This window comes from Bidens hawaiensis, unplaced genomic scaffold (genome assembly GCF_021521415.1).
Source record: "Bidens hawaiensis isolate Kalapana, Puna unplaced genomic scaffold, B.hawaiensis_p1.1 tig00022694_1, whole genome shotgun sequence".
Taxonomy (NCBI): Eukaryota; Viridiplantae; Streptophyta; class Magnoliopsida; order Asterales; family Asteraceae; genus Bidens; species Bidens hawaiensis.
In genome coordinates, this window is record NW_027493548.1 from 7,940 (window position 1) to 34,032 (window position 26,093).

Consider the following 26,093-nt stretch of genomic DNA (forward strand, 5'->3'; position numbering starts at 1 on the left):
CTTCAATTTACATTATCTCATATTTCATTACCGTCTAGGTGATACACACATCATACAATGCGATACATAATTCTATTTAATATAATGTATCGTAACATTCCGCACGCAAATCTTACACACATCAAGCACTTAGAACGTAAGCAATCACTTCATCTTAATCATACCTGAAAAGCATGTGAGAAAACGGGTCAACTACGAATAGTTGGTGAGTTTCACAATTTGAGTAAACCATGATAAATCAATATCATAATATAATATTATCGATGTAATTATGCTGAGCCCACAAGTGAAACCTCTGACTATCCACATACAACCCCGTGGCATACTCCGCCCACGGACCTGCCCTAAACCGCTATGCCTAACATTACATAGCAAAATAAATAACAACAAAATAGACATGTGCAACTGGCTGGGAAACATCAGCAAATCCATGCCGGACCAGTTGGGTTTGTCAGACCAATAGTACTATTCACACTCTACCGGCTTTTAGCTAATCACTCGTGTTGTGGGGCCTTACAATGTTAGCAACTCAGACAATTACCATCTTAGTACATTGCCGTACGATTCCCGTACAATAAAATATATATATAAATACATGCAAATCCATGCGTTCAGTGTGTACTTAAACATTTGAATAGTAACATGCTTTCCGCCCCGATAAAATATTTAAAAACACTTCAGAAAAAGGGGCTCGTGAAACTCACCTTATGGCAAGCAAGTAGGTAACACAGTACACAGCTACTAATCCGGATCTGTAATACGATCCCTAAGTTGGTTACTATACAATCATTATTAATATAACTTCAACCGTGTTAACCGGTACATCTGGGGACACTGTTAACCCAGTACTGTACCCGTTCCGGGGGCAATGTTAACCCAGAAACACTTCTCCGGACTCAGATTGTGATATCGTTTAGAGTTCAGTCATGAAATTTTACAGAGGTGTTAAATACATGAAAATATGAGTTCTGTAAAAATTTGGTAATTTTTGGACAAAGGATGAATATTTGGTGAATTTAATGCTCGGTTTTGGCTAAAAATGGGGAAAAATAATTAAATATCATGATAAATTCTAGAAATTCCAGATAAGCTTTTTATAACATGTAAAACTCACACACAAAACTTTAGGTCAGTTGGAGAAGTCTAAGTAGGCTTTTCGGGTAAACGAGTTCTAGGGTTTTCTAGATCGGTTTTAGTGAAAATGGCATGTAAAAAGAGATTTTGGTTCTGGAAAAATTAAAGGGGACTATGTGGATGGCAGGGGTCATCCAGGAAAAATTTGGGATTTTTCTAAGGTCGTTTGGTATTTACGACATATTTAGTGTTTAAATGGTGTTTAAAAATAGATAAATAAATTTTAAATATAAAAATTAATTCTGGAAATTTTTTTATAAAATTCCCCACTGTCAAAAAGTTATTTGTGCAAAATTTCAAGATCCGAGATTAAACGGATAATTATTTGTGCAAAACAAACTTTTAAAGTTTAAAACGCGTAAACCGGTAAAGTTCGCCTAAACGAGCTGACTGGTGTATAAAAACCCTAAAAATGAACTATTTTCATATAACTGAGTTAAACAGGTAAAAATAAATCATCCGAAAATAATTCGGATGATTTGGGTAATTTTATCCGATTTAACGGTTTCCGGTGCACTAAAGACGGAAACGGGTCCCGCGGCCAATCGGGGCGTCTAAACCAAGCTCTAATTTCACAACTTTAATTAAATTATCAGTCAACAACTATTTTCGGGTCGTGTGTTACCAAACTCATTTTGAAACGTAAAAAAGGATAACTGTGCTAGGCACGCAAAACGGGGAAAACGAACTAATAGTAATTTTGACTACTGAACTCTAAACGATATCACAATCTGAGTCCGGAGAAGTGTTTCTGGGTTACCATTACCCCCGGAACGGGTACAGTACTGGGTTAACAGTGTCCCCAGATGTACCGGTTAACACGGTTAAAGTTATATTAATAGTGATTGTATAGTAACGAACTTAGGGATCGTATTACAGATCTGGATTAGTAGCTTGCGTACTGTGTTACCTACTTGCTTGCGATAAGGTGAGTTTCACGAGCCCCTTTTTCTGAATTGTTTTTGAATATTTTCTCGGGGCGGAAAGCATGTTACTATTAAAATGTTTAAGTACATACTGAACGCATGGATTTGCGTGTATTTATATATATTTTATCGTACGGGAATCGTACGGAAATGTACTAAGATGGTAATTGTCTGAGTTGCTAACATTGTAAGGCCCCGCAACACGAGTGATTAGCTAAAAGCCGGTAGAGTGTGAATAGTACTATTGGTCTGACAAACCCAACTGGTCCGGCATGGATTTGCTGATGTTTCCCAGCCAGTTGCACATGTCTATTTTGTTGTTATTTATTTTGCTATGTAATGTTAGGCATAGCGGTTTGGGGCAGGTTCGTGGGCGGAGTATGCCACGGGGTTGTATGTGGATAGTCAGAGGTTTCACTTGTGGGCTCAGCATAATTACATCGATAATATTATATTATGATATTGATTTATCATGGTTTACTCAAATTGTGAAACTCACCAACTATTCGTAGTTGACCCGTTTTCTCACATGCTTTTCAGGTATGATTAAGATGAAGTGATTGCTTACGTTCTAAGTGCTTGATGTGTTTAATATTTGCGTACGGGATGTTACGATACATTATATTAAATAGAATTATGTATCGTATTGTATGATGTGTGCATCACCTAGACGGTAATGAAATATGAGATAATGTAATTTGAAGTATATTAATGTATTCAGTTTTCTTTATAAACAATGTGGTTGATATCAGAGGTGTCTGTGGCTCCCCGGTTACGTTTCCACTGCGGTTGCGGGGTTTTACAGAAGTTGTTATCAAAGCCATTGGTTATAAAGAATTAGGATGTCTTTAAAAGATACCTAAAATATAACCAGTAGCTCAAGTATTATAGGATCTGAATATCAACTAATAATATATGGTGACGAGTATCGGGATGAACTCGGTCGGACAAGTGAGTTATTATGGTCCGGAACATAATAACAGACTTGTCTGCACGAGGGAATTCAGGGGAAGTCACTGGGTACATTAATAGGTAAAAATGGCAACATATGTGTAAAGTATATAATATTATTTATGCGTGCTAATGTGTATATATATATATGTACATATCTTGTGGGTACATGTATTGAGAAATAGGACCCGGATAAGGAACCGGGGGATGAAATAATAAGAGTACCGAGGATGCTGAAATTTCGAGAGCATCGGTTGATGATAAGTCTGACTTATCGGGCCATAGTTATGATAGTACCAAATTAGATCTCCCGTTTGACATTAACCAGAAATATCTAGTAACCGTCACTCCCAACCAAAATTAATAAATCCCTTACCCTACCAATACCGGTACCGTATATCTTAATAACCCCCTATGTTCACCCGAACCGCCGACCCTCACGTACGGACGAACATGTACCTGAACCCATTCTTAGTCCATTAAGGTAAAAAAAAATAAATAAATAAATAAAATAAAATAAGATAAAATAAAAATAATAATAATAATAATAAATTTGATAATAAATGAGCAGACAAAAATAATATACAGAAATATATATGCGTATTTCTCACTCTCAAACATATGAGACATACCACCTCCAGATCGAGAATTACCGATTTTAGCGAACCTAGAACGCCTGAGGACATTGACTGAGCAAGTGATAGAGTTTCCCATAATAGTAATTGATAATATTTGAAGGCAACATGGGTTGCGCGATTACCTTGAACCTTGCAACTCCCTATGTTATCCTTGCATCCGTTAGATGCCTATACCCAGGTATACTCGAATAGAATGATTACCCATACACAAAGAGGTGTTGGAAACGTTATAGCATAGTTGGTTGTTCGTTCGTAGGTGGTATACCGTGTATGCCGGATATACAAATAGACACGGATATTATAACTCCGTGGTACGTAATCGTTGGTGCTCACGGTGAGCATGTATCGGTTATGCTGACATGCAGAAGGATATTGAAATCAAGCATATTAAACATTAATCTTTGTTGAGAAAGATCTATATGTCAGTTGGTGACAAGGGTTATGAAACATATTTAAACGTTAACCGACATCAGGTTAAGTCCATATGTTATTGTATTTGTGGGACATATATACTAGATACTGGTATGTGTAATATGTATGATAATATTTGGTGTGTATGTGTACCTGCTGTTATGATTGAGCTGGTAACGAGTTATACGGTGAGATTAGTATTGATTACTGCGTACGGGATGGGTACGGCAGAATGACATAAAAAGAGTAACTCCAATGATGGAGATTGATATGATTCAGTTGATTGCTCAAAGATAGCAGATGATGATACCGAATGTCGTATCACAGATCACTGCTAGTGTTGATGCAAATGTGATCGCAGAATTATAGATTGAGCAATCACATGATTATGAATATTTCGATTCTTAGTGTTATTACTAAGAGTGATAATGTCCCACCGAATACTATTATGACTACAAGTATTAGTTATAAACTAAACATGAATAGTAGTCGTAATGAATTAGATCCGGTATGAAGGATATGTTTGTTGGTTGTGTTAAGGAAATTATTAATAGTTTACTGATGGTAAAGGGAGGAATAGATTAGCGAGTGGATAGAAAAGATCGAAATGGTTAAGGATATTGGTAAGAGTCTAGAACATTGTGTAGTGAAATATGCTACAGATATGTTGGTAGATTACATTGTATCGTGATGGAACACGATGGTACGGAATTATAGTTAGAAAATTATTACTCAGATGTTATGGTCGGAATTTAAAATTCTTGGGCTAGAGCACTTTTATTCGAGTAATTAAGTTCAGAGATTGGAAACTGAGCTATGGAAGATAGAAATGTTGTGTGCTGATCACTTAGAACACGCTAATCGTTTGAAGGAATTGTCATGTCTGGTAACATGGCTAATTACTCCTGAAACTAAGCGAAGTGAGCGCCATATTGGGGACTAACTCCATCGATAAGGAGTATAGTCAATCCTGTAAAATATACAACCTTTGGAAGGGTTGTGTCACAAGCCAGCATTGATATATTTGACTCTATGGGAAGCGGACTGGAAGGACGTTAGGTGAGACATCGAGTGTTAAAGAAGAGAAATGATAAAGGTATAGTGCAAGATAGGCTTTTGAATAAGTAGGTATGTCCTACAACCCAGAATTATACTAATACTAGTTCTGGTGTGAAAACATGAACCGCATGAAGGGTCCTTCCCTAAATGTGGAAAATATGGTTATCGGCAGGAAGAAGAATGTCGAGTGATAGTAGGCCACAGGTGTGGTAAAGATGGACGTAATGCCCCAATTGTAGAACCAATTGAAGCCATGTGAACCGGCAACCCCAACCCATTCATGTACAACCACTCTGAACCCAACAACTTCAATAACAATCCATCCAAAGAAATCAAATTATGCCAAACAGTTGTACTTTCTATGAATGTGGCAGTACAGAACGTTTCAAGAGAAATTGCCCAAAGTTGAACCAAGGTGTCGTTGGAAGACGAACCTCATGACAAGCATCAACCTCTGATCAAGCAAGGAGCCGTGCTTTTGTGAGTAATTCGAATAAAGCACGTCATGATCCAAAGGTGGTATTAAGTATGTTGTAGTTTTAAATCAATATGATATTTTTACGGTCGCCAATAGAAGTTAGTTCCTGTTAACCTCCTACCATTTGGAAAGATACCGATTAGTGAAACTATAGAACCCTATACTGTAGAATCGCTAACGGTAAATCCCTAATGGTTAACTAAATTGTTCGGAATTGTCCTATTATTCTGAACGAATAACCTTTCCTTATTGACCTACGACCAGTAAAGTTAAGAAGTTTTGACGTAATAGTTAACATGGATTGGCTAACTCAACATGAAGCTGAAATCAAATATGAAAAGAAGATGATTAGAAGCTCTCTTTCGGACTAGGAAGCGATTAGATACAGAGAAAAGTGTACGGTATTATGTTACCACTCTAATCTCATCTTGAGATGTTATAATATTTACGTCAAGAAGACGTGGTGTATTTAACAAACGTGATTGCCACAGATTTAAAAGAAAACATATAGAAGATGTTCCGGTGATACGTAAATATCCATAAGTTTTCCAAAAAAAAAAAAAAAACTGCTTGGAATACCACCAGCATGACAAGTTGAAATTCGTATAGATCTAATACCAGGAGCATATCCTATTGCCAAAGTATCTTACCGACTTGCACCAACTGAAATGCAAGAATTATTGGATAAGGTTTTATACGACCTAGTTAGTCACCATGGGGTGCACCAGTGTTATTTGGGAAATGAAGGACGGAAGTGTTAGGATATGTATTGATTAGGGAGAATTGAATAAAGTGACGATCAAGAATAGGTATTCACTTCTTCGAAGTAAATGATCTATTTAACCAACTGCAAGGGGCGATTTATTTTAGAAAATTGATCTTAGATATAGTTATCACCAAATGAAAAATCCAAGAGGAGGACGTTGCAACAACAGCGTTTCGGACTCGTTACGGCCATTATGAATTCTTATTTATGCCGTTCGGGCTAACAAATGCGCAGGCAGTGTTCTTGGAACTCATGAACCTAGTCTGTAAACTTTATTTTGACAAATTTGTCATAGCATTCATTGATGATATTTTGGATATATTTGCAACGTAAAGAAGAGCACGAACGACGTTTAAGGAAAATTGTGGAAGTGTTAAAGCAAGAGGAGTTGTACGCGAAGTTTTCGAAATGTGATTTTGAATACAGAAAGCATAATCCCTTGGTCATGCTGTAAAGCAACAAGGATTTCACATAGATCCAAATAAGATAGAAACCATTAAAATTGGCAGTCACCCAAGGCGCCAAAGGAAATGCGCCAATTTTTAGGACTAGCCGGAGACTATCAGCGGTCTATTGAAGAATTTTTAGCATTACCCAACTCATAATCCTTTGTACGACGCAAATGTACAAATTTTATAGATGATAAGAGACCGCAGTCTCATATTCAACGAAGACGGGTAAAATTGTTAAACGATTAGGATTGTGGGATCCGATATCGTCCAGGTAAGGCTAATATAGTAGCCGATGATTAAGTAGAGAGGATCGGATTAGACTATTGATGATACGAATATCTGAAAGGATTTTATTAATGGCCGAGTTTGGAGAAAGATATGGTTACGTATGTTGGTGAATATTTAAGTTATGCAAGAGATAAGGCTGTACACCGAAAACCCTAGGGAACGCCACAACAACAGAAAATTCGCCAATGATAGTGGGAATAAATTACAATGGATTTCGGGATGCAAATTCCCAAGATATATCAAAGGCATGATGTAAATTGGGTAATCGCGGATTGATTAACCAATCCTCGCATTTCATCCCAATCCATGACGATTACCACAATGAATTCTCGCCCAAATTCATGATGGTGAAATGGTATCTCGTCGTGGAGTACCATTTTCAATTATCTCAGATCGAAATAGTCATCTTACTTCCATTATTGGAAGGCGGGGAAGGAAGCATCGAGAGCTTGAAGCTTTCTATGGGTGAAGTAATTATCACCAATTTGTTAAATTGAAAATGGGCGTCACTCAAGCCATAAGATTTGAATTGATTCGAGAAACAACCAATCGGATTTATAATATTTAAGATAAGTTGAAAGCAGCGCGAGATTGGCAAAGGATTTATACCAACATTCAAAGGAAACCATTGTCACTGGAAAGAGGTGACAAGGCATTTTTAAGGCATCACCTTCGAGAGGTGATATAAGGTTTGGCAAAACCGAAAATAGCTCCTTAATATATTGGATCTTATGAGACTATCTCCATGATTGGTCATTTAGTTTATCGATTAAAGAACTCCAGGGGCTAAGTACTATACATGATGTTTTGCCATGTATACGGATTGAAAAGTACCTAAGCGATGAGGCAACGAAAGTACTAGTAATGGAGGTACTCATAGAAGACATGCTTGATATCATAAATAATTCCGTAGAGATAGTAGACGGGAAAACTAAACAGTTTGGACGCACCAAGCTTTATTGATTAAGATTAAGTGGAATTCACAGCGAGGACCAGATTATACCTGGTAACGCGAGGGTGAATTCTGAAGGAAAAACCCCCACCTTTCTCTCGGAAGGGGATAGTGGGCGTGTAAAATTTCGAGGACGAAATTTCTTAGCAGGGGGAGAATGTAACAATTCCGACGAAATCAGGTATACCCTAACCGGTAGACAATAGTTACGTTATATTTAATGTCGGGTACATGAATTACCATAGTAATTATACGAGAATACATGGTTCACTGTATTGATTGTACGTGAATATATAATTCATCGTATTGAATATGCGATTAATCGATCGATAGTTATTGAAACCCGAACGAATCGAGGGTTCAATTATAGACGATATCTATAATATTTAGTGATGTTTACGAAGTATTAAAGTTTCGTGATAAGTGAATTAAAGCACAGAAAAAGAATTTTCGATTTAATGGTACATCGGTACGTTAAACGAAACCTTCAATACCAAACCGAGCAAGAGACGATCGATCAAGCCGAAAAAGATGCGCAATTATTAATAATATGATGTTTTAAGTTAATAAATGTCGTGGTTTAAGTTTTTTAAAGTTTTTAAATCGGTTTTAAATAAATTTCTTTTTTAAGCCGAAAACGACCATTTTAGCCTCGTTTTAAGCTGAATTAAACATTTAACCGAAAAATGAACTGAACCAGATTATCCAAAACATTATCCGGATTTCCAAAATCCAAATGTGTAGCTAGAATTGGAAAGGTGGGTCCCACCCCACCTCCCCTCAATTCCGATCGGCTTGGGGGTAAATACCCCTTGCCTTATCATTTTTTTTTAAACCAAGTATTTCAAGATCTCTCAATTCTCTCCACATTATCACTTAAAAACCCGGATTTGTAGCAAGAAAAGCAAGGTAAAAATCGAGTTATTTACGTTTTCATCTTCGTTTCTTAAGTTTATTTGCAAGAAAATGAGGTTTCAAAGATGAAAACCGATTCTTGCATGATCAAGTGATGTATACGGGTTATACAAGGGATCTTGGTCCAAGAAAGGACTTAAACGAACCAAAAACAAATTTTTACGGTTTAAACTTTAGTTTTGAAACAATAACCGAAACTATAGTGTAAAGAGGCTTGATGGTGAGTGTAACTTGATTGGTATTGTGGTATGTTGGTTGTAGGTTCTGTATTTAGTGGTAGATAAGGCGGAAAGACGAGTTTGTAGCTTGTAGTGGCGGAAAACAAAAGGTATATTCGGTTTATGTTCGGTTATGAGTGTTTTGGACAGATTGTGGTACGTTTAGAGTTAGGTCATGAAATTTTACAGAGGTGTTAAATACATGAAAATATGAGTTCTGTGAAAATTTGGTAATTTTTGGACAAAGGATGAATATTTGGTGAATTTAATGCTCGGTTTTGGCTAAAACTGGGGAAAAATATTTAAATATCATGATAAATTCTGAAAAATTCCAGATAATCTTTTTATAACATGTAAAAGTGACACACAAAATTTTAGGTCATTTGGAGAAGTCTAAGTAGGCTTTTCGGGTAAACGAGTTCTAGGGTTTTCTAGATCGGTTTTAGTGAAAATGGCATGTAAAAAAGGATTTTGGTTCTGGAAAAATTACAGGGGACTATGTGGATGGCAGGGGTCATCTAGGAAAAAATTGGGATTTTTCTAAGGTCGTTTGGTATTTACGACATATTTAGTGTTTAAATGGTGTTTAAAAATAGATAAATAAATTTTAAATATAAAAATTAATTCTGGAAATTTTTTTATAAAATTCCCCACTGTCAAAAAGTTATTTGTGCAAAATTTCAAGATCCGAGATTAAACGGATAATTATTTGTGCAAAAACAAACTTTTAAAGTTTAAAACGCGTAAACCGGTAAAGTTCGCCTAAACGAGCTGACTGGTGTATAAAAACCCTAAAAATGAACTATTTTCATATAACTGAGTTAAACAGGTAAAAATAAATCATCCGAAAATAATTCGGATGATTTGGGTAATTTTATCCGATTTAACGGTTTCCGGTGCACTAAAGACGGAAACGGGTCCCGCGGCCAATCGGGGCGTCTAAACCAAGCTCTAATTTCACAAATTTAATTAAATTATCAGTCAACAACTATTTTCGGGTCGTGTGTTACCAAACTCATTTTGAAACGTAAAAAAGGATAACTGTGCTAGGCACGCAAAACGGGGAAAACGAACTAATAGTAATTTTGACTACTGAACTCTAAACGATATCACAATCTGAGTCCGGAGAAGTGTTTCTGGGTTACCATTGCCCCAGGAACGGGTACAGTACTGGGTTAACAGTTTCCCAGATGTACCGGTTAACACGGTTAAAGTTATATTAATAGTGATTGTATAGTAACGAACTTAGGGATCGTATTACAGATCCGGATTAGTAGCTTGCGTACTGTGTTACCTACTTGCTTGCGATAAGGTGAGTTTCACGAGCCCCTTTTTCTGAATTGTTTTTGAATATTTTCTCGGGGCGGAAAGCATGTTATTATTAAAATGTTTAAGTACATACTGAACGCATGGATTTGCGTGTATTTATATATATTTTATCGTACGGGAATCGTACGAAAATGTACTAAGATGGTAATTGTCTGAGTTGCTAACATTGTAAGGCCCCGCAACACGAGTGATTAGCTAAAAGCCGGTAGAGTGTGAATAGTACTATTGGTCTGACAAACCCAACTGGTACGGCATGGATTTGCTGATGTTTTCCAGCCAGTTGCACATGTCTATTTTGTTGTTATTTATTTTGTTGTTATTTATTTTGCTATGTAATGTTAGGCATAGCGGTTTGGGGCAGGTTCGTGGGCGGAGTATGCCACGAGGTTGTATGTGGATAGTCAGAGGTTTCACTTGTGGGCTCAGCATAATTACATCGATAATATTATATTATGATATTGATTTATCATGGTTTACTCAAATTGTGAAACTCACCAACTATTCGTAGTTGACCCGTTTTCTCACATGCTTTTCAGGTATGATTAAGATGAAGTGATTGCTTACGTTCTAAGTGCTTGATGTGTTTAAGATTTGCGTGCGGGATGTTACGATACATTATATTAAATAGAATTATGTATCTTATTGTATGATGTGTGCATCACCTAGACGGTAATGAAATATGAGATAATGTAATTTGAAGTATATTAATGTATTCAGTTTTCTTTATAAACAATGTGGTTGATATCAGAGGTGTCTGTGGCGCCCCGGTTACGTTTCCGCTGCGGTTGCGGGGTGTTACAGTTTAACTCAATAAATTAGTTTGATAGGGTTTCATGCATCCTAAGTATCCTATCCAATTTTGTTCTTTCAATTTGTCATTCAACAAAGTTTCCTTATTTAGTAAGTTGTTTGCTAGTTCCATCAATGTGTTAACTAGTCCATCTTTTTAATCATGCATACTATCTTAATTCAATTATGCAATTCATCACATATCAAACACATTCATGCCAAGTATCCATATCAAAATCAAAAATTCAACTTTTCTTAAATTAAAGATTCCTTAATTAGCAACTTTAACAATCTTTGTTAATCTTCAAGTACCATCTATTGATTCTATCATATATCCAATCTTATTTTCGATTAGATTATTCCATATCATTTCTTGATTCAACAATCCATCCAAAATCCCTGATTAATCCAAAACCAAAAAATCCTCAATTTTCAATTATGAACAAACTCTTGTTTTGTTTATCTCTAACAACAATTTCTCAATAATCCAAGTCCTTACTAGCAAGCTAATGATTAATAATCAATCCAAATTTCACTCTAACAACAAACCCTAACAACAATTTTATCTATGATTATACCAAACTATCAAGTAATCCAACAAGATTTCTAATCAATCTTAGCAATCAAAATATAACCTTTAGGATGAATGTATGCATGTATAGGTGGGTTTAATACTTCCATTTACACATACATACATACTCACGGCTCATACACACACACACACAAGCATCCAAAATTTTCAATCTCTAAGATCAATCTCAACCCAATAACACCTATTCTAACCAAATTAACCATAGAAATTAACTTATAAACCTACTTGTGTTCTTGAAGATATAATGAGAATGAGATCGGTGTGAGTGTGATGATCCTTACTCCTAACTCTTCTTCCTAGAAGCCTAACTCCACAATGATTTTGATCTAACTTGAATGCGTGTGTGGTGATTTGAATGTGTGTATGTGATGGTGGGTTTGTGATGTATGTGTGGGCATATATATATAGGGTGAGGAGGATGGGTGGCCATTGGTTTTAAGAAATGAAACAATGGGATAAATCAATGGGTGGTGGCACATGGGTTTGGGTTAGTAAGTAGGTGTTTAAACAATAATCTTAAGTTTCCGTTTTAACGTCTAACGAATTTTAGATAATCAAACGAATCCCGTTTCTAATAATTTTTGTCAGAATTTGAACGAAATTGGATTCTAGGTAGTACAAGCTTAAGAAACTAATTTTTGGAAATATTTGACGTTGGGTCCTTACCGGGTCGTCCACCGACACTCGGTTTACTTATTTTGCAATTGCGATTCGAGCCTTCTAAAATTAAGTTTATACATTGTCTCTACTACTTTAATATGTATTTTAAGTTTTCGAGGCCATTTAAACAAGTTTAGGATTTTATCCGTTTCTAAGTCGTCACCCGAGGTCATTTTGCGTAGTGTTTGCTACGCGACCAAATTGGACCTTTTCAAACTTAATAAAATATATCTCAAATATTTTTGGAGTTTTTGGACTAAAATAATATCACCTATTTATTATATTATTTTATTTACGTAAACACAATTATATTAGTCGCGGTTTAGGCTAGTTTTAGCCGGGTGTCACACCCGAGTGACTCATCTGGCGGCTGTAAAGCGTATTTTCTACTATCTGAGTGTAATCTTGACATCGGGTTATGGTATCCAAGGAAGATAGTTTTGATCATACTGCTTTTTCGAATATTGACTATGGATGATGCAAGATCAACTTCAAGTCTACGATGGCAGGTTGTCAATTTTTAGGAAGCCGGCTTGTTTCTTGGCAATGTAAAAAGCAGACAACAGTCTCCACTTTAACCGTTGAAGCTAAATACATGGCAGCCTCGAGTTTTTGTTCACAAGTTTTATGGATCTAGCAACACTTGTGGGATTACGGTTTGAAGTTTCTTACTACTCCCATATTTATTGATAACTATGTTGCCATATGTATCACGAAGAACCTTGTGCACCACTCTAAAACGAAACATATTGATATTCTTTATCACTTTATCCGTGGCTGCTATGAAAAGAAACTAATTGACATAGAAAATGTGCACACAGACTATCAAAATGCAAACATTTTTACCAAAGCATTTGATTAAACAAGATTTAAATTTAGGCTTGTTTTAAATGGTTTAAAATCTCTTGCTGATATCCATAAGCTCGGGTAATCATTTTTTTGTACAGTTTTGTTTTGTTATTTATTTCTTTAATAATTTGGTGTATAGGGGGAGAAAATGGGAAAATACAAAAATGTTATGCTTTTTGTTTGTACAGATAAAATTTAAAAACATTTAAATATTTCAAAAATAGAAAAACATTTATAAAATTGTGCTCTTCAAAATGAGTTTTGAAGAAAAAAGAGAATATAATAGTACATTGATCATTTTATTATGAAATTTAAGTATAAAAATAGGCTTAAAAAACTGTGTGTTTAATTGAATTGGTGCATTGGTAGGTCTTAAACAAACAACTAGGGTAAATTATATTATATAAACATAAAACATTTTTGCCAAATTAAAATAAGTGTTAGTCTCTTACAAAAGTCTTGGTAATGAAGATAGAAATGTAATTGTCTGTCATACTCAAACCTTAAGTCTTTTTGGTCACCAAAAACCAAAAATTTCAAAATAAAATCGTCTAGTTAATGGTTAACACTTTAATTGTGTATGGTCTTATGGCCTCAAATTCTGTATTGATGGGATGCCTCAAGTTTCTGGACACTGTGAGTCTTTATATGGTTTATCATCTGGGTATTCATAAATATGAATATTAAAATGCTTTAAGAGCGAACACTTTTAAGTCAAAAAACTTTATCACTGTTGTACTTTGTACAAATTCACTACTGACTTGATCAGACACGTTGTTATTCATACATTGTTCCTCCTTGCATGCGTCTTAATACCAATAAGAAACGGACCCAAGGGGATACAATGTCTGCAAGCCAAACATATGAAATCATGCATACTCACGCATTGTAAAGGAAACTTGGTGTCTTGCTTGATAACTGGGGTATACCTTGTAGTGTGGATTATTTGCTAAAGATTGCTCAAAATTATTAATCATATATTTTGATCAGCTGGTTTAATAGTTTAAGTCAAGTTGGGGTGACATGGTAAAAGTCCAATTAAGCCCGAACTGAGATTAGAGGCTGATAGTTTCTGATACCTTGTGCCTTAATTGAAACTTAATCATATCACAGAAGTACTTGAAAGTTTGTTATAAGACTTAAGTGGATAACTATATCGATGACCGACTGAACGCCAGTCATAATAAAATCAAAGAATAAACATGTTATGGAGGATTTTTTGATCAATATGATTCTTTGCTCAGCTCACAAAAATATGTACTGTTTTCGTAGATTACATTTCATATTGTTCTTAGTTTTAAGTTTGTTTTTGTTTTTAATTCGAAAATATTCAAAATCCAAAAATATTGTGTTTGTGTTGTAATGAATGAGAACACATTCGTCAAATGTAAATGACGAATAATGGTCATTCACTGCATAATTGATAATGAATGGAATCCATTCATTATTAAGACATTCACTTTCGTTGATCTGATAATGAATGAACATCAATTGTGATGTATGGATAGCAAATGGCTATTCGTTAGATTATAACGTATGAGTTGATTCGTTAATTTTTATAAACGCATGAATCAAAGAATGGGTGCTCATTCGTTAGTTTAATACTAACAAATGGACGTATCCGTGCACCTTGGTTTACGTGCAAAATTTATAACGTATAAGAGCCCAGATTGAACGAATGGACCTCATTCGTTCAGATCTGCAAACCTTGAAAAGAGAGAAATACAGAGAGATACCGTGCCCAATATTTCTAAAAATCCAAACACTGTTGAAACACGTTTTTGTTGATTAAACAATGATAAGCAGGTATTTACGAGTGCAATGATGTATGATTCTTTGTTTTTGAACAACAACTGATAGGTTAATTAGTTCATGAACTTAACGGATCTGAGCTTAGTCTAAGTGATGATTTAAATGGTCGCATTTGATCAATTAGATTCTTTAGTTTAATTGTCGACATGAATCCGATCCTAATGGTATAAGTTTTAGGTTGAATCATGATGAATTAAGCTTAATTAGATTTCAAACTGAATGTTTAACTATTAAGTGTTCATCATGATTTTTACCTTTACTTTATGGAGTCAAATTACCTATTCTTCTATTCGCATTCGTTACGTATTACGAATGGGAGTCCCATTCGTATAAGTTTATAATGAATAATACCATTCGTGAATTTCTATAACGAATCTGGTCATTCATATAAATCTATAACGATAGGGATCATTCGTTAATATCTTCTTAATGAATGAATTCATTCGTTACACTTTACGAATGAATTCATTCGTTACTCTTAACGAATGAGATCATTCGTTAAAGATATAACCAACTAATAGAGTCATTCGTTACATAAAATATATAAAGAATGGATAGCGAATGAGTATTGGAGTTTTTAACCAGATTGTCATATTTCACTAAGTGTTTAGTGAAATCTAATGCTCGGTTTTTCACAGAAATAGCAGATGAGCAGCACGTTGATGCTGAAGCTCAAGAAAATCTAGTAGATCAGGTACAACAGGATCCTCAAGCACAAACTGCTGAGGAGGTTAAGGTTGCGGAATTGACATACGACAAGAAACACAACATTTATGCATTCTTGCTCGATGATTTTGTTGGACAAGATCTATTTGTAGATGTGATTGATTTCCTTCGCCGTTCAAGTATCTACTATGCTATCTCTGTTGACGTTCCAGTTCATTTTAACATCATCCGTCCATTCTTAGATAGTGCTAAATACATAGATTCCGAGAAGCATATTTAAGCAGAAATCCAGAACAAGAAGATCATTGTCGATGTGGATGTGATACGCAAGGTACGACGGTTTTCTGATACCATAGATGATCCTTGTGAGTTTGATAAAACGTTGATTAAAGGGCTATTAAAGAGATTGAAGTACAATGGCGAGTTGGACAGGTCACTTCAACAAGGCGTATCTATGTGAACAATATAAGTACCTATTACACGTACTTATACACTACCTTGAGGGGGGAGAGGGTGCAATATGCTTTTGTGGCTCTAGTTCTCAACAAGCCATTCAATTTTTCAGAATTCGTGTTTTATCGTCTGAAAGAGAACTGCACAACACGCCATCGTAAGAACAAATTCCTAATGACCACAAACGATGCTATCTCCTATTAATATTGTTGCCACAAGTCCTAAATCAATGCCGATGGCTATGAAACCGATGAACTTTTCGTACATGTTGTTTAACCGTCCTCAAGGTCCAGTACAGCCGATTCCTACGTCATTCCACACGTTGACTGTTCCTCATAAAATTAACATGTTGTTGAGCTTGATACATCTTTAGTAGAGGCGGATGGCCGCTGATCACCAATTTCAAGATAAAATGCGATTAGACTAGAGGAAAATGGTTAACCACATCTCATACTGGCAGCGTGAGAATCGTGAGCTACGGGCTATAGTTACTGCTCAGGGGGAGAAGTTGAAAGAACAAGAAGACATCATCCTTCAGCTAACATGTAAAGACAATATGCTTAAGAAACTGAAAGGAAATGATGATGATCAAGACCCTGATGCAGGTGCTGGTAGTAGTGAGTAGAAACCAAAGACTGGTGCGTCTAGTAGTTCTGCTGGTGTTGAGGTTGAGGGTGGTGATAAGCAATTGGTAGTGTATCAAGAGACTACTAATGTGCAACTTATTGAGTTCGTAAAGGCCAATACGGTTTTATATATGGATAACGAGAAAGGAGTCAATATGAGCATGGTAAACGCTGACGAGATCGAGGAAGGAGAGTTCGTCGATTATTCATTAACTAGAGATCAGATCATGTGATTGCTCGGATTGAACGCTGAGGAGTTGGACAGATTGGAGAACGAGGAGGATGTTGAGGTGATAGATGATGATGAAGTTAGATTCGATACGAGTATTCCATCTCGGGATACATCGTTTAATTATGATGAGGTAGAGGTAGAAGACATGACGACCAAGGAATATCTTGATTTGTACACACGTACGAATACAGATCAAGGAATTCCATTCTTCGCAACAGAACATGTACAAGAGGCTTAAGAGCGTCTTGGGAAGAAGAAACAGAAGGATAATGTAAGTGAGACTGGATTGGGTTCGAAGGATCCAGGGTTTGAAGGTATGTTTGGACACAGATTCTCGAAGCTTATTGATGTATTAAGGTATGCGGAGCAAGAAGATGATAGTCAGATTAAAACTCATGCCCCTGCTCACCAAATGACATCGTTTAATGCTTCGAAGACTGTCAAAGGCGATATCATCTCTTGGCTCTATGATTATGAACTTAAAGTATGTATAATCAAGTGGGAACACAGCATACAATATTATCGACATACTGCCGATGTTCTTACTTTGCCGAGGTGGGACGTGCGTACGTAGGCAAATAGGTCGTTCGTTAATCATGGTAAAAGCGAGATGGCAGATTGGTTCTATCGACACTTGCTATATGAGGTACGTCATGGTTTCAAATTATTTAAACCTTAGGTCCCGACACGTAAATAGATGAGATAGATCCAAGAAATTGTTTGAGGAAACTCGTTCTTAAAGTAAAGCCGTCGCGGACGTTAAAGCGAGTGCTTGTAAAGACTTTTTCCCAAAGTCTCTACATGACGCTAAATTGGTGTTACTACGACAACCGCACCAGTGAAGCCATCATTATTCTTGGAACAGGTTTGAAGACGGAGTTTATTCGGGTGATCGACCCGATGTGGTTGGTTAACTTATCTGAGTCTGATAATGATGTGTTATTTAATAATCAGATCAGATAGGTTGAAAATAAATATTACGATCTCGCTATGCAATTTCAACGTGTGGTACGTGTTTGCCATGTGTTTGGACTCATAGTTGTGCTGATTGGAAGACGAAGAGATTCAAGTAATCGAAGACAAAGAGCACGAGACGAGGGTGAGTTTGTTAGTAAATGGTTTTTTCGTCTCGGTCTTTGTTATCTATTATAATTTTCTATTAATAATGTAAAGGACATTTTGGGGATTTTATATATGCTATTCGTTATGTAACTGACCATTCGTTATGTTATGTATAATGAATGTGTCCATCCGTTAATGTAAGGGTCATTAGTTATGGAATGTATAATGAATGAGCCCATTCGTTATGTTATTAGACCATTCGTTAAAATTTGTCCTCACATGTTATTAGACTGAATGTGTACTCTTCCCTTTGCCGTTTAGACGTTGACTCATGAACAAAATTCATCATTGTTATAAGCTTGTCCTCACATAGCCTACTTATTGTTTTTTGCCTCACAAAAGTTGACTTTAAGCTTGGACTTGGAAATAATAATCGTAAATTTCTTGAAGGGATTTGTTGAAAGACTCCTTCACTTCGGTCGACAACATCGGGTGGATCTCATGCATACCCATGCCGTAATATATTTCCTCGATCAATGCCTCAACCCCGACAACATTCAAATAGGGGTTTAAAGCGATGACACATGTAAACATTGGTGGTATGTCTTCATAATATTTTTTAACTTCTCCTTCATTGGTTCAACAAGACAATTGAAAAGATGATTTTTTTTTTCAAACTCTTTAAAATTCAAGGAGATTTTGTATAATTGTTGCAACACCCAACAACTAGTAGGATAGTAAACTCCCGACAATTTAGTGATTGCGGTTTTGAAAACATCAAGATATTACAAAAAATAACCGATATTTACCCAAGCACCGTCTGGAAACATATCGGCTTCGCACCGGTCCACGAGAGTTTTATAAAATGCTTGTAATATTTTTTGTTGGGCAAAATCACACAAGAGCATCTGACAAGTTGAGTTCCAACGGAATCGAACGCCCAAATTCGGCCCCAAATATTTTCTTTCCACCGATTTGCAATAATTTTTGTATTCAAGATATCTTCATTTCCTACATTTAAAAACATCTTGTAATATATATCTAAAGCATTTCAAATTGGCGTCCATGGTTTCATTGGCGAGACCGTTTTGAACAACCAAATTGATAACATGGGCAACGCATCGAGCATGAAAAACTTTCGGTAACAAGGTGGTGTATATTTTATGTAAAGTTTTTCAACTTCCTTTGTATTGTTTGTTTCTTTATCAAATGATATTTAAAATATTTTTTCCTCAAGTCAAAAGTCGTTATTATCCCATCAAGAATTTCAAACTATTTTTCGGCTGTATGTGGATACGGAATGTTTTCAAATCTGATGGTGTTTTCATCATTTTCCTAGAAACCGGACTGACCCAATGAGCGGTGACACAAAGGTAGGATTCCAGTAACCCATGTGACGCCGACCAAACATCACTAGTTAAATACACACCCGTTTGTATAGTTCAAAAAACTCAATTAAATCGTTTATTGCACATTCCCACAACTTTAGACAATGACTTCTAAGGGTGGTACGACTTACATGATTGTAGAGAGCTTGAAGAGTCTCTTGAATCATGGTCGTCAAACGAGAGTTGTCAAATTGGTTAAATGGCAAACCTTCTAGAATCACAAACTTCGTCATTCTATCATGAACTGCTTTCATGTTGTAATGAAATATTGTACCATCGCGGCCCAATTTGACATGGTCCGATACATGAACTTCTTTCAACGCATTGCAAAAAAAAAAATTCGATATGTTTTTTTAAAGTTGAGTTCGAATCATGCTTTAATAAAGTGCCACAAAATTGCAACGAGCCTTAAAGGTCTCCATTGATCAACTCAACCAAATCCCAATTCCGCCATACATCTTTGTTGCGGCTATGCGGGATGACCCGTGAAACTTCGAGGTCATCTTCAATACACACCGGGTCAATAAAAATGGATATTGAAGTCGCCTTTTTTTTGCCTTTGTTTTTGCTTGCCATAACAAGTGGTGGTGGAAGTGAAAAAATTGGATGTGTAGGTTAGTTGGGAGTGTAAAACAATAACCAAGAAGTTTTTTTGGTGTCTTTGACTTAGGTACTCAAACAATGGATCAAAACCAATGTTATATAGTTGTAGGACCTTAAAAACTGGTTCCAACAGTCCTAAAACGGCTATAATGCCGTCGAAACCGGTTCCAACTGCTATAATTCAAGTTTATAGTTCATTTAATGCAATACCCGGTGGAACCGGTTATTCAAGGTACGAACCGGAACTCGGTTAGAACCGGAATTGGGTAGGAACCAATTTCTAAAACAAAAGAGAGAACCGGGTAGGGTTTTCCGGGTATAAACTAACTTAACCGGGTATAGGTATACCGGCAACGAACTGAAACCAATTCCGTGTCAGTTCCACCGGGTCCGGTACGGAACCGGTTTTTTGTGTGCGTCTAGTAATAACCATTGGAACACTAATATATGTTATTGTAGGTTATTTCAAAATCTTATGTGACATGTTGGTGGCGAATTTGAAATAATAATGGGCGTATTGCACCAATGATTAGAGGTGCATAAATCGGGTATTGGTAATACCTGGGTCGGGTCCGGGTATTGTTTCTAAAAACCATACCACACTCTATGTATCGGGTTCGAGTCGGGTATTGTCACACCCCAACCTACGGCGGAAATACCGGGGCGCGAACTGATTGTCACAGCTCTCAAGGTTACTATCATGCAATATTATTTAAATGACAATATCTATTTAACTCGATTTAATAATTCAAATAATTCAAGTACAAAATACAACTTATTAAACAAACAACAATTTTAAATTAAATTCTTGATTATATCTTTCCTAACATAAATTCTTCACTAATTCTTCACCAACCTGCATTAAATTTCTACGATAACCTGCATATGCGTATAAAATAAAGTTTTGTCAACAACACATGTTGAGTGAGCAACACACCAGTTTAGTTGTACATATAGTATATATAACAAAATACGTAGCTGCAACAAGTCATATGAGAATAACAAAATAACCAAATGAGCAAGTATAACTGAGATGTCGAGAAGCACAAAGGCTAACGATTGGCGTATGATCATACTGGACTGAGATTATGTTGGACCTCTCCGAATGAGGAAGCATACAAAGCAAATAAGCACATAAACAAGTAAGGTATAAGTTGTTAACACATAAGACAAAGTTGCAGTTTTGAGTATAAGTATATGTGAGAAATATATTTACGCGTATGTCCCCAAAACGTGAAAAACAAGTAAAATAGGGGAATGTGGTACTCACCTCAATAGACGAACAAGGAAAAATAGATAACAACAAGAATGACGATTCGCGGAGATCACGCGTTGACGATAAGGCCTAATAAGGAAAAATAGAATACGGATACACTAAGTTAATGAAATAGATTGATTAAGAAAGCTCGATAATTATAACTATCCTTAAGTTACTATTATATTCTTTTTAATCATAATTAATATAATATTTTATTTAATATAAATATATTATACGAAAAAATTATTAGTTTCTTAAATTACAAATAAAGTATAAAAAAAATATTATATAAGTAAAACACATCTTTAAAAATTTTAAGTTTGTTAAAGTATGTATATTAAACCATTTACGTGATATTATATATATTCGTGTATATATATATATGTTCTCATACACGGATGATAGATGAGAAAAACACAAGTTCAATAATCGGTTTTTAATAAAATAAATTTATTTATTCATTATTATTACTATTATACTTATTATAATGATTTAAAAAAGAGAACTAACAAAAATATCTAAAAACTCGGGGTGGCAGGGGTCGAACCTACGACCTGCCCCCCGTGAGTCAAGAGAACTAACCAGCTGGGCTACCAGCAACATACATCATAGTTTAGGAATGATTAAATATAAGCAGACTTATACACGACTGAATACAAGAACAAAACCCTAACAATACAATTGATCCAATCAGTTCGCGTCCCGGCATTTCCGCCGTAGGTTGGGGTGTGACAGGTATAGTATTGGGTATTCTAAAATCGGGTATTTGAATACCCTATTTCCGGGTATTGAAAAAACCCCTATTTTCAGGTTTTTTTCGGGCTTTTTCCAGGGCATAGATTGGATTTTTATGGGGTTGCACTTTTTAGGGGTGTTTGGAAAACCCGATTCCGGGTATTAGAAAAATCCGGTTTCAGGTATGGAACCGGTTTCGGTTTTCGGGTATTACCGGGTACAAATTGGGTCCGGTTCGGGTACGAGTTTTGGTACTGAAATACCTACCCTATCCGTACCCTACGGGTAGGGTCGGGTACGCGTTCGGGTATTAAAAACCAGGGTATAAAAAAACCGGTTGTGGGTTTTTTTTCAGGTCCGGTTCCGGGTTCGGATTTTTTATACACGTCTACAAGTTATGCTCTAATAGGTTTTAGAATCAAACTAGTTTTGAAACAGATCTATCTGGTCTGGTCAGCGAGAAAGCAAGTAACTTGTTCTATTGTGGAGGGCCCATTTCATGTTGGGCTGTAGCTGTTAGCTTCATTTGCTTTTGTTAAAAGCCCGCGAGGTGGACGTTTTCGAGATTGCACAATTGTTGAATGTTGAATTATTTGACAACAAAAGCTAACACGTCCCAAGCAGAAATTGGCTTGGTTTATCATAAAACCTCATGCCATTATTGTGAAAATGTTGCTCTTTAACTAGTTTAACGACATTTATTATGATATATGATAACCCTTGCCAAAAATATCATGAAAATGTCACGTATCACATGAGAAAAAAAAACATTTGTCCTTTTAAGTGTCAAATATCATGAGACGACATTAACTTCTCTTGATCATCAAGTAAACCTCAATTACGACATTTTCCGCGGCCGTTAAAGACCATTCACATAACACCTGAGAACACTACCAACACTTTCCACGGTTTAACTTTTGTGTTATTATGCAACAAAAACTGAACAAAAAACCTTAATATGAATCCAACCACAAACCCATCTGCCAACTAGTCTACAAAAACTAAACTTGCAACAGTCCAAAATATCATCAGTTTTAACAAACACATTTCACCATCCATAAAAACTAACTCATTCAAACCAACAAAATATACCACAAAAGCTGAAAAGTAGTTTAAATCGAACCTAATTTGTTAAAAAAATCGATTGAATCTTGAAATAATGACCCATTTCTTGATTGTAAGGGTGAATGTCTACATTCGGCTCATATACCCAGTTTTTGTTTTATCTCGTTTCATCATCTTTACGAGTCAACTTCTTGAATTTGACCAACTGCAGCAACATGACATATTATTGTAACGGTAATAATATTGTTTTTGTAATCATAATATGCATTTATTATTTAAAGAACTTGCACCTGCAAGATCCACAGCCAAGTTTGCTTGGGTATCTGCATCAGAGTTCAAGTCCTGAAAAAAAAATTATTACAAAAAATTTCATGTTATAATTAATATAATAATGTTCTTGTAATCATACCCTTAAAACATGATCTATCTGGAAACAAACAAATCTATCCTTTAATTTCTTTGCTTCTTCATACAACTTGCTAATATTTTGATTCTTCACCTTCCATAGACCTTGAACCTGTACCATAAAGCATACTAGAGTAAATTACGCTTTTAGTCCCTATGGTTCGTTGAAAACATCCCTTTTAGTCGAGTAGTTTTTTGTGGCCTTTTCAACCCACTAGTTTTATTCTCGTTTCAATTAACTCCATGTTTTTAACTCTGTTATAATTCTGTTAAGCATACGGGCATGTTAGTCTTTTTGTTTGATGCAAATAGTACATACAAATATTATTTGATATACCATTGCATTAATACCTGTATATCAAATAGAAAGACCGAAATGCCCCTCTACTTAACAGAACAACTTGACAGGGTTAAAAACATAGGTGCATACAAGTATGAATTGATGTACGTTTAGCATTAATACCTGTACATCAGCTAAAATAACTAAAACGCCCCTGTACTTAACAGAGTTAATAACATGGAGTTAACTGAAAAAAAACACAAAAAAAAGACTAATGTACTACAAAAAGCCGGGGAAAAAAACCTATTGCACAAAAAGGGTTATTTTTTACACGCCACAAGGACTAAAAGCATAGTTTGCTCAGTATTCATGTATACCATACACATATATTGCAATATTATTAGTTTCCAATTAGAAAAAACAGATTACCTGCATGCAAACAAGTTTGGAATCGCCTAGAACGCGTATACTTGTAAAACCTTTACGAAGAGCATATCTTAACCCTAAAATCATAGCTCGGTATTCAGCAACATTATTAGTTGTTGTACCCAAACCTTCACGCAATCGACAAACCTACAAAACAAAAGTCTATCTATTAAATATCAAAGAACGCAGGAAATTAGTTAATTAGTTATAACTACCAAATTTCCATCCTCGGTTCGTAAAACTGCTCCTGCTCCAGCTGGTCCAGGGTTTCCTTTAGACGCACCATCAAACTCAAGAATGCATGTATGCTGTAAATCAATTAATAGTCCAATTAAGTAATTTACATAATGATGATTGTAAACAAAAATTAAATTTTGTAAGCACTCACATTGGCTGTTAGAGCTTGAGTTGCAAGATGCTCCAATTTAGCTTGCTTACGTGCAGGATCACCCGACATAGATGCTAATCCAAAGCCGTCCTGCAAGATTATAACATTTCCAAAAACTAGTAAACAGAAATTAAAAAGATGTTTTCCAGGAAGGAGGGGTGGTTCTAGCTTACAGGAGTTTGGGATCCTAAATCTTCTTGAAACCTTCTTTTGGACATATGATCGCTAGACGGTTCTCCTAAAGCAAAATGTGGTTGCTGTACGCAAAGAAAAAATGATAATATTTTAGGTTGTGATGGAACAGAACAAAACAAGTTTACAAATTTATATACATGGATCTAATACAAACAAAGCCAGCATCTTTAGTATGCAATGTTTAACTGAAAATAACACGGACACAATATCAAGTGAACATTATACAAAAGTTTACATTTTCTTTTTCCCAAACGATAACAAATGTCAAATTAAATTCTTAGTTTTACCTGAAACGGACACGCCTCAAGATTTCCAAATAGCTCTTGGGTTAGATCTGCAGCTTTAATAGAATAAAGTGCATTTTTAAGCCCGCAAGAAATCATATACTCTTCAGCTTCCTTTGGCATTGTGTAGCCTTTATACACACTCACAGGTGGATCACATACCTACAACATTACAAATTAGATCACATTACACTACTGCTATCATCTTTAAACTTCATATCCCCCTTAATAAATATAAACTAACAACCCACCTATCATGTTTATGTTTGAAAGATTATTATGTACCACTAAGCCCGTTTAAAAATTGAACTGTTAAAACGCAATAAAACATTTTCTCGGGAACGAGCCTGCAACCGACGCGCATAAACTAGAATAGGTTAAAATAACGTACGTACCGAGGATCCAACTTGCGGTTGACAGTCGTTTAAAGTCTTGTAGACACCAACAATATCCCCTTTCCTAACCACAAAGAAAGCATTCTTGTCTTCTCCCAACATTTTCCACAACAACAACTAACATGAACAACTCCGGTAGCAGCACAATGATCAATCTTTCTTCTCAACTCAATGATGAACAAACGTCATTACAAACTCTTCCTGCAACAACAAATAATGAATGATATTTGGTTTGGATTAAAACCCAACAAGTAAAATTGAAAAGAACAGATGGGGATAAAATAAAAGTTATTATTATTGTTTAAAGCATGACGAAATTGAAATTTTATACCAGATAGATGACTCACCGTTAGTTCGTTAAGCTAGTAATAACCGCCGGCGGATGTAACCACGGTGGCCAGTGGGGTAGGGTT

The 26,093-nt window shown here is 35.7% G+C and overlaps 1 protein-coding gene across 1 annotated transcript; it reads right to left on the reverse strand.

Moving 5' to 3' along the window:
- Positions 1–23,232: 23,232 nt before the first annotated feature.
- Positions 23,233–25,787, reverse strand: LOC143566132 (uncharacterized). The gene is made up of 9 exons (XM_077052908.1): positions 25,681–25,787; positions 25,289–25,447; positions 24,980–25,063; positions 24,807–24,896; positions 24,634–24,726; positions 24,422–24,565; positions 23,717–23,824; positions 23,598–23,649; positions 23,233–23,512 (listed from the first exon to the last, which is right to left on the reverse strand). Exons 1-9 carry the CDS (start codon positions 25,780–25,782, stop codon positions 23,484–23,486), a joined length of 861 nt encoding a protein of 286 aa, XP_076909023.1. The 5' UTR covers positions 25,783–25,787; the 3' UTR covers positions 23,233–23,483.
- Positions 25,788–26,093: the final 306 nt, after the last annotated feature.

Excerpts from the sequence above, each read along its gene's own strand:
- LOC143566132 (XM_077052908.1), bottom strand. The coding sequence starts at position 25,782 with ATGTTGGGAGAAGACAAGAATGCTTTCTTTGTGGTTAGGAAAGGGGAT. Across the intron at positions 25,448-25,680 it reads AACCGCAAGTTGGATCCTCG|GTATGTGATCCACCTGTGAG; the intron begins GTACGTACGTTA and ends GTAATGTTGTAG. Across the intron at positions 23,825-24,421 it reads CCAAACTTGTTTGCATGCAG|GTTCAAGGTCTATGGAAGGT; the intron begins GTAATCTGTTTT and ends TTTATGGTACAG.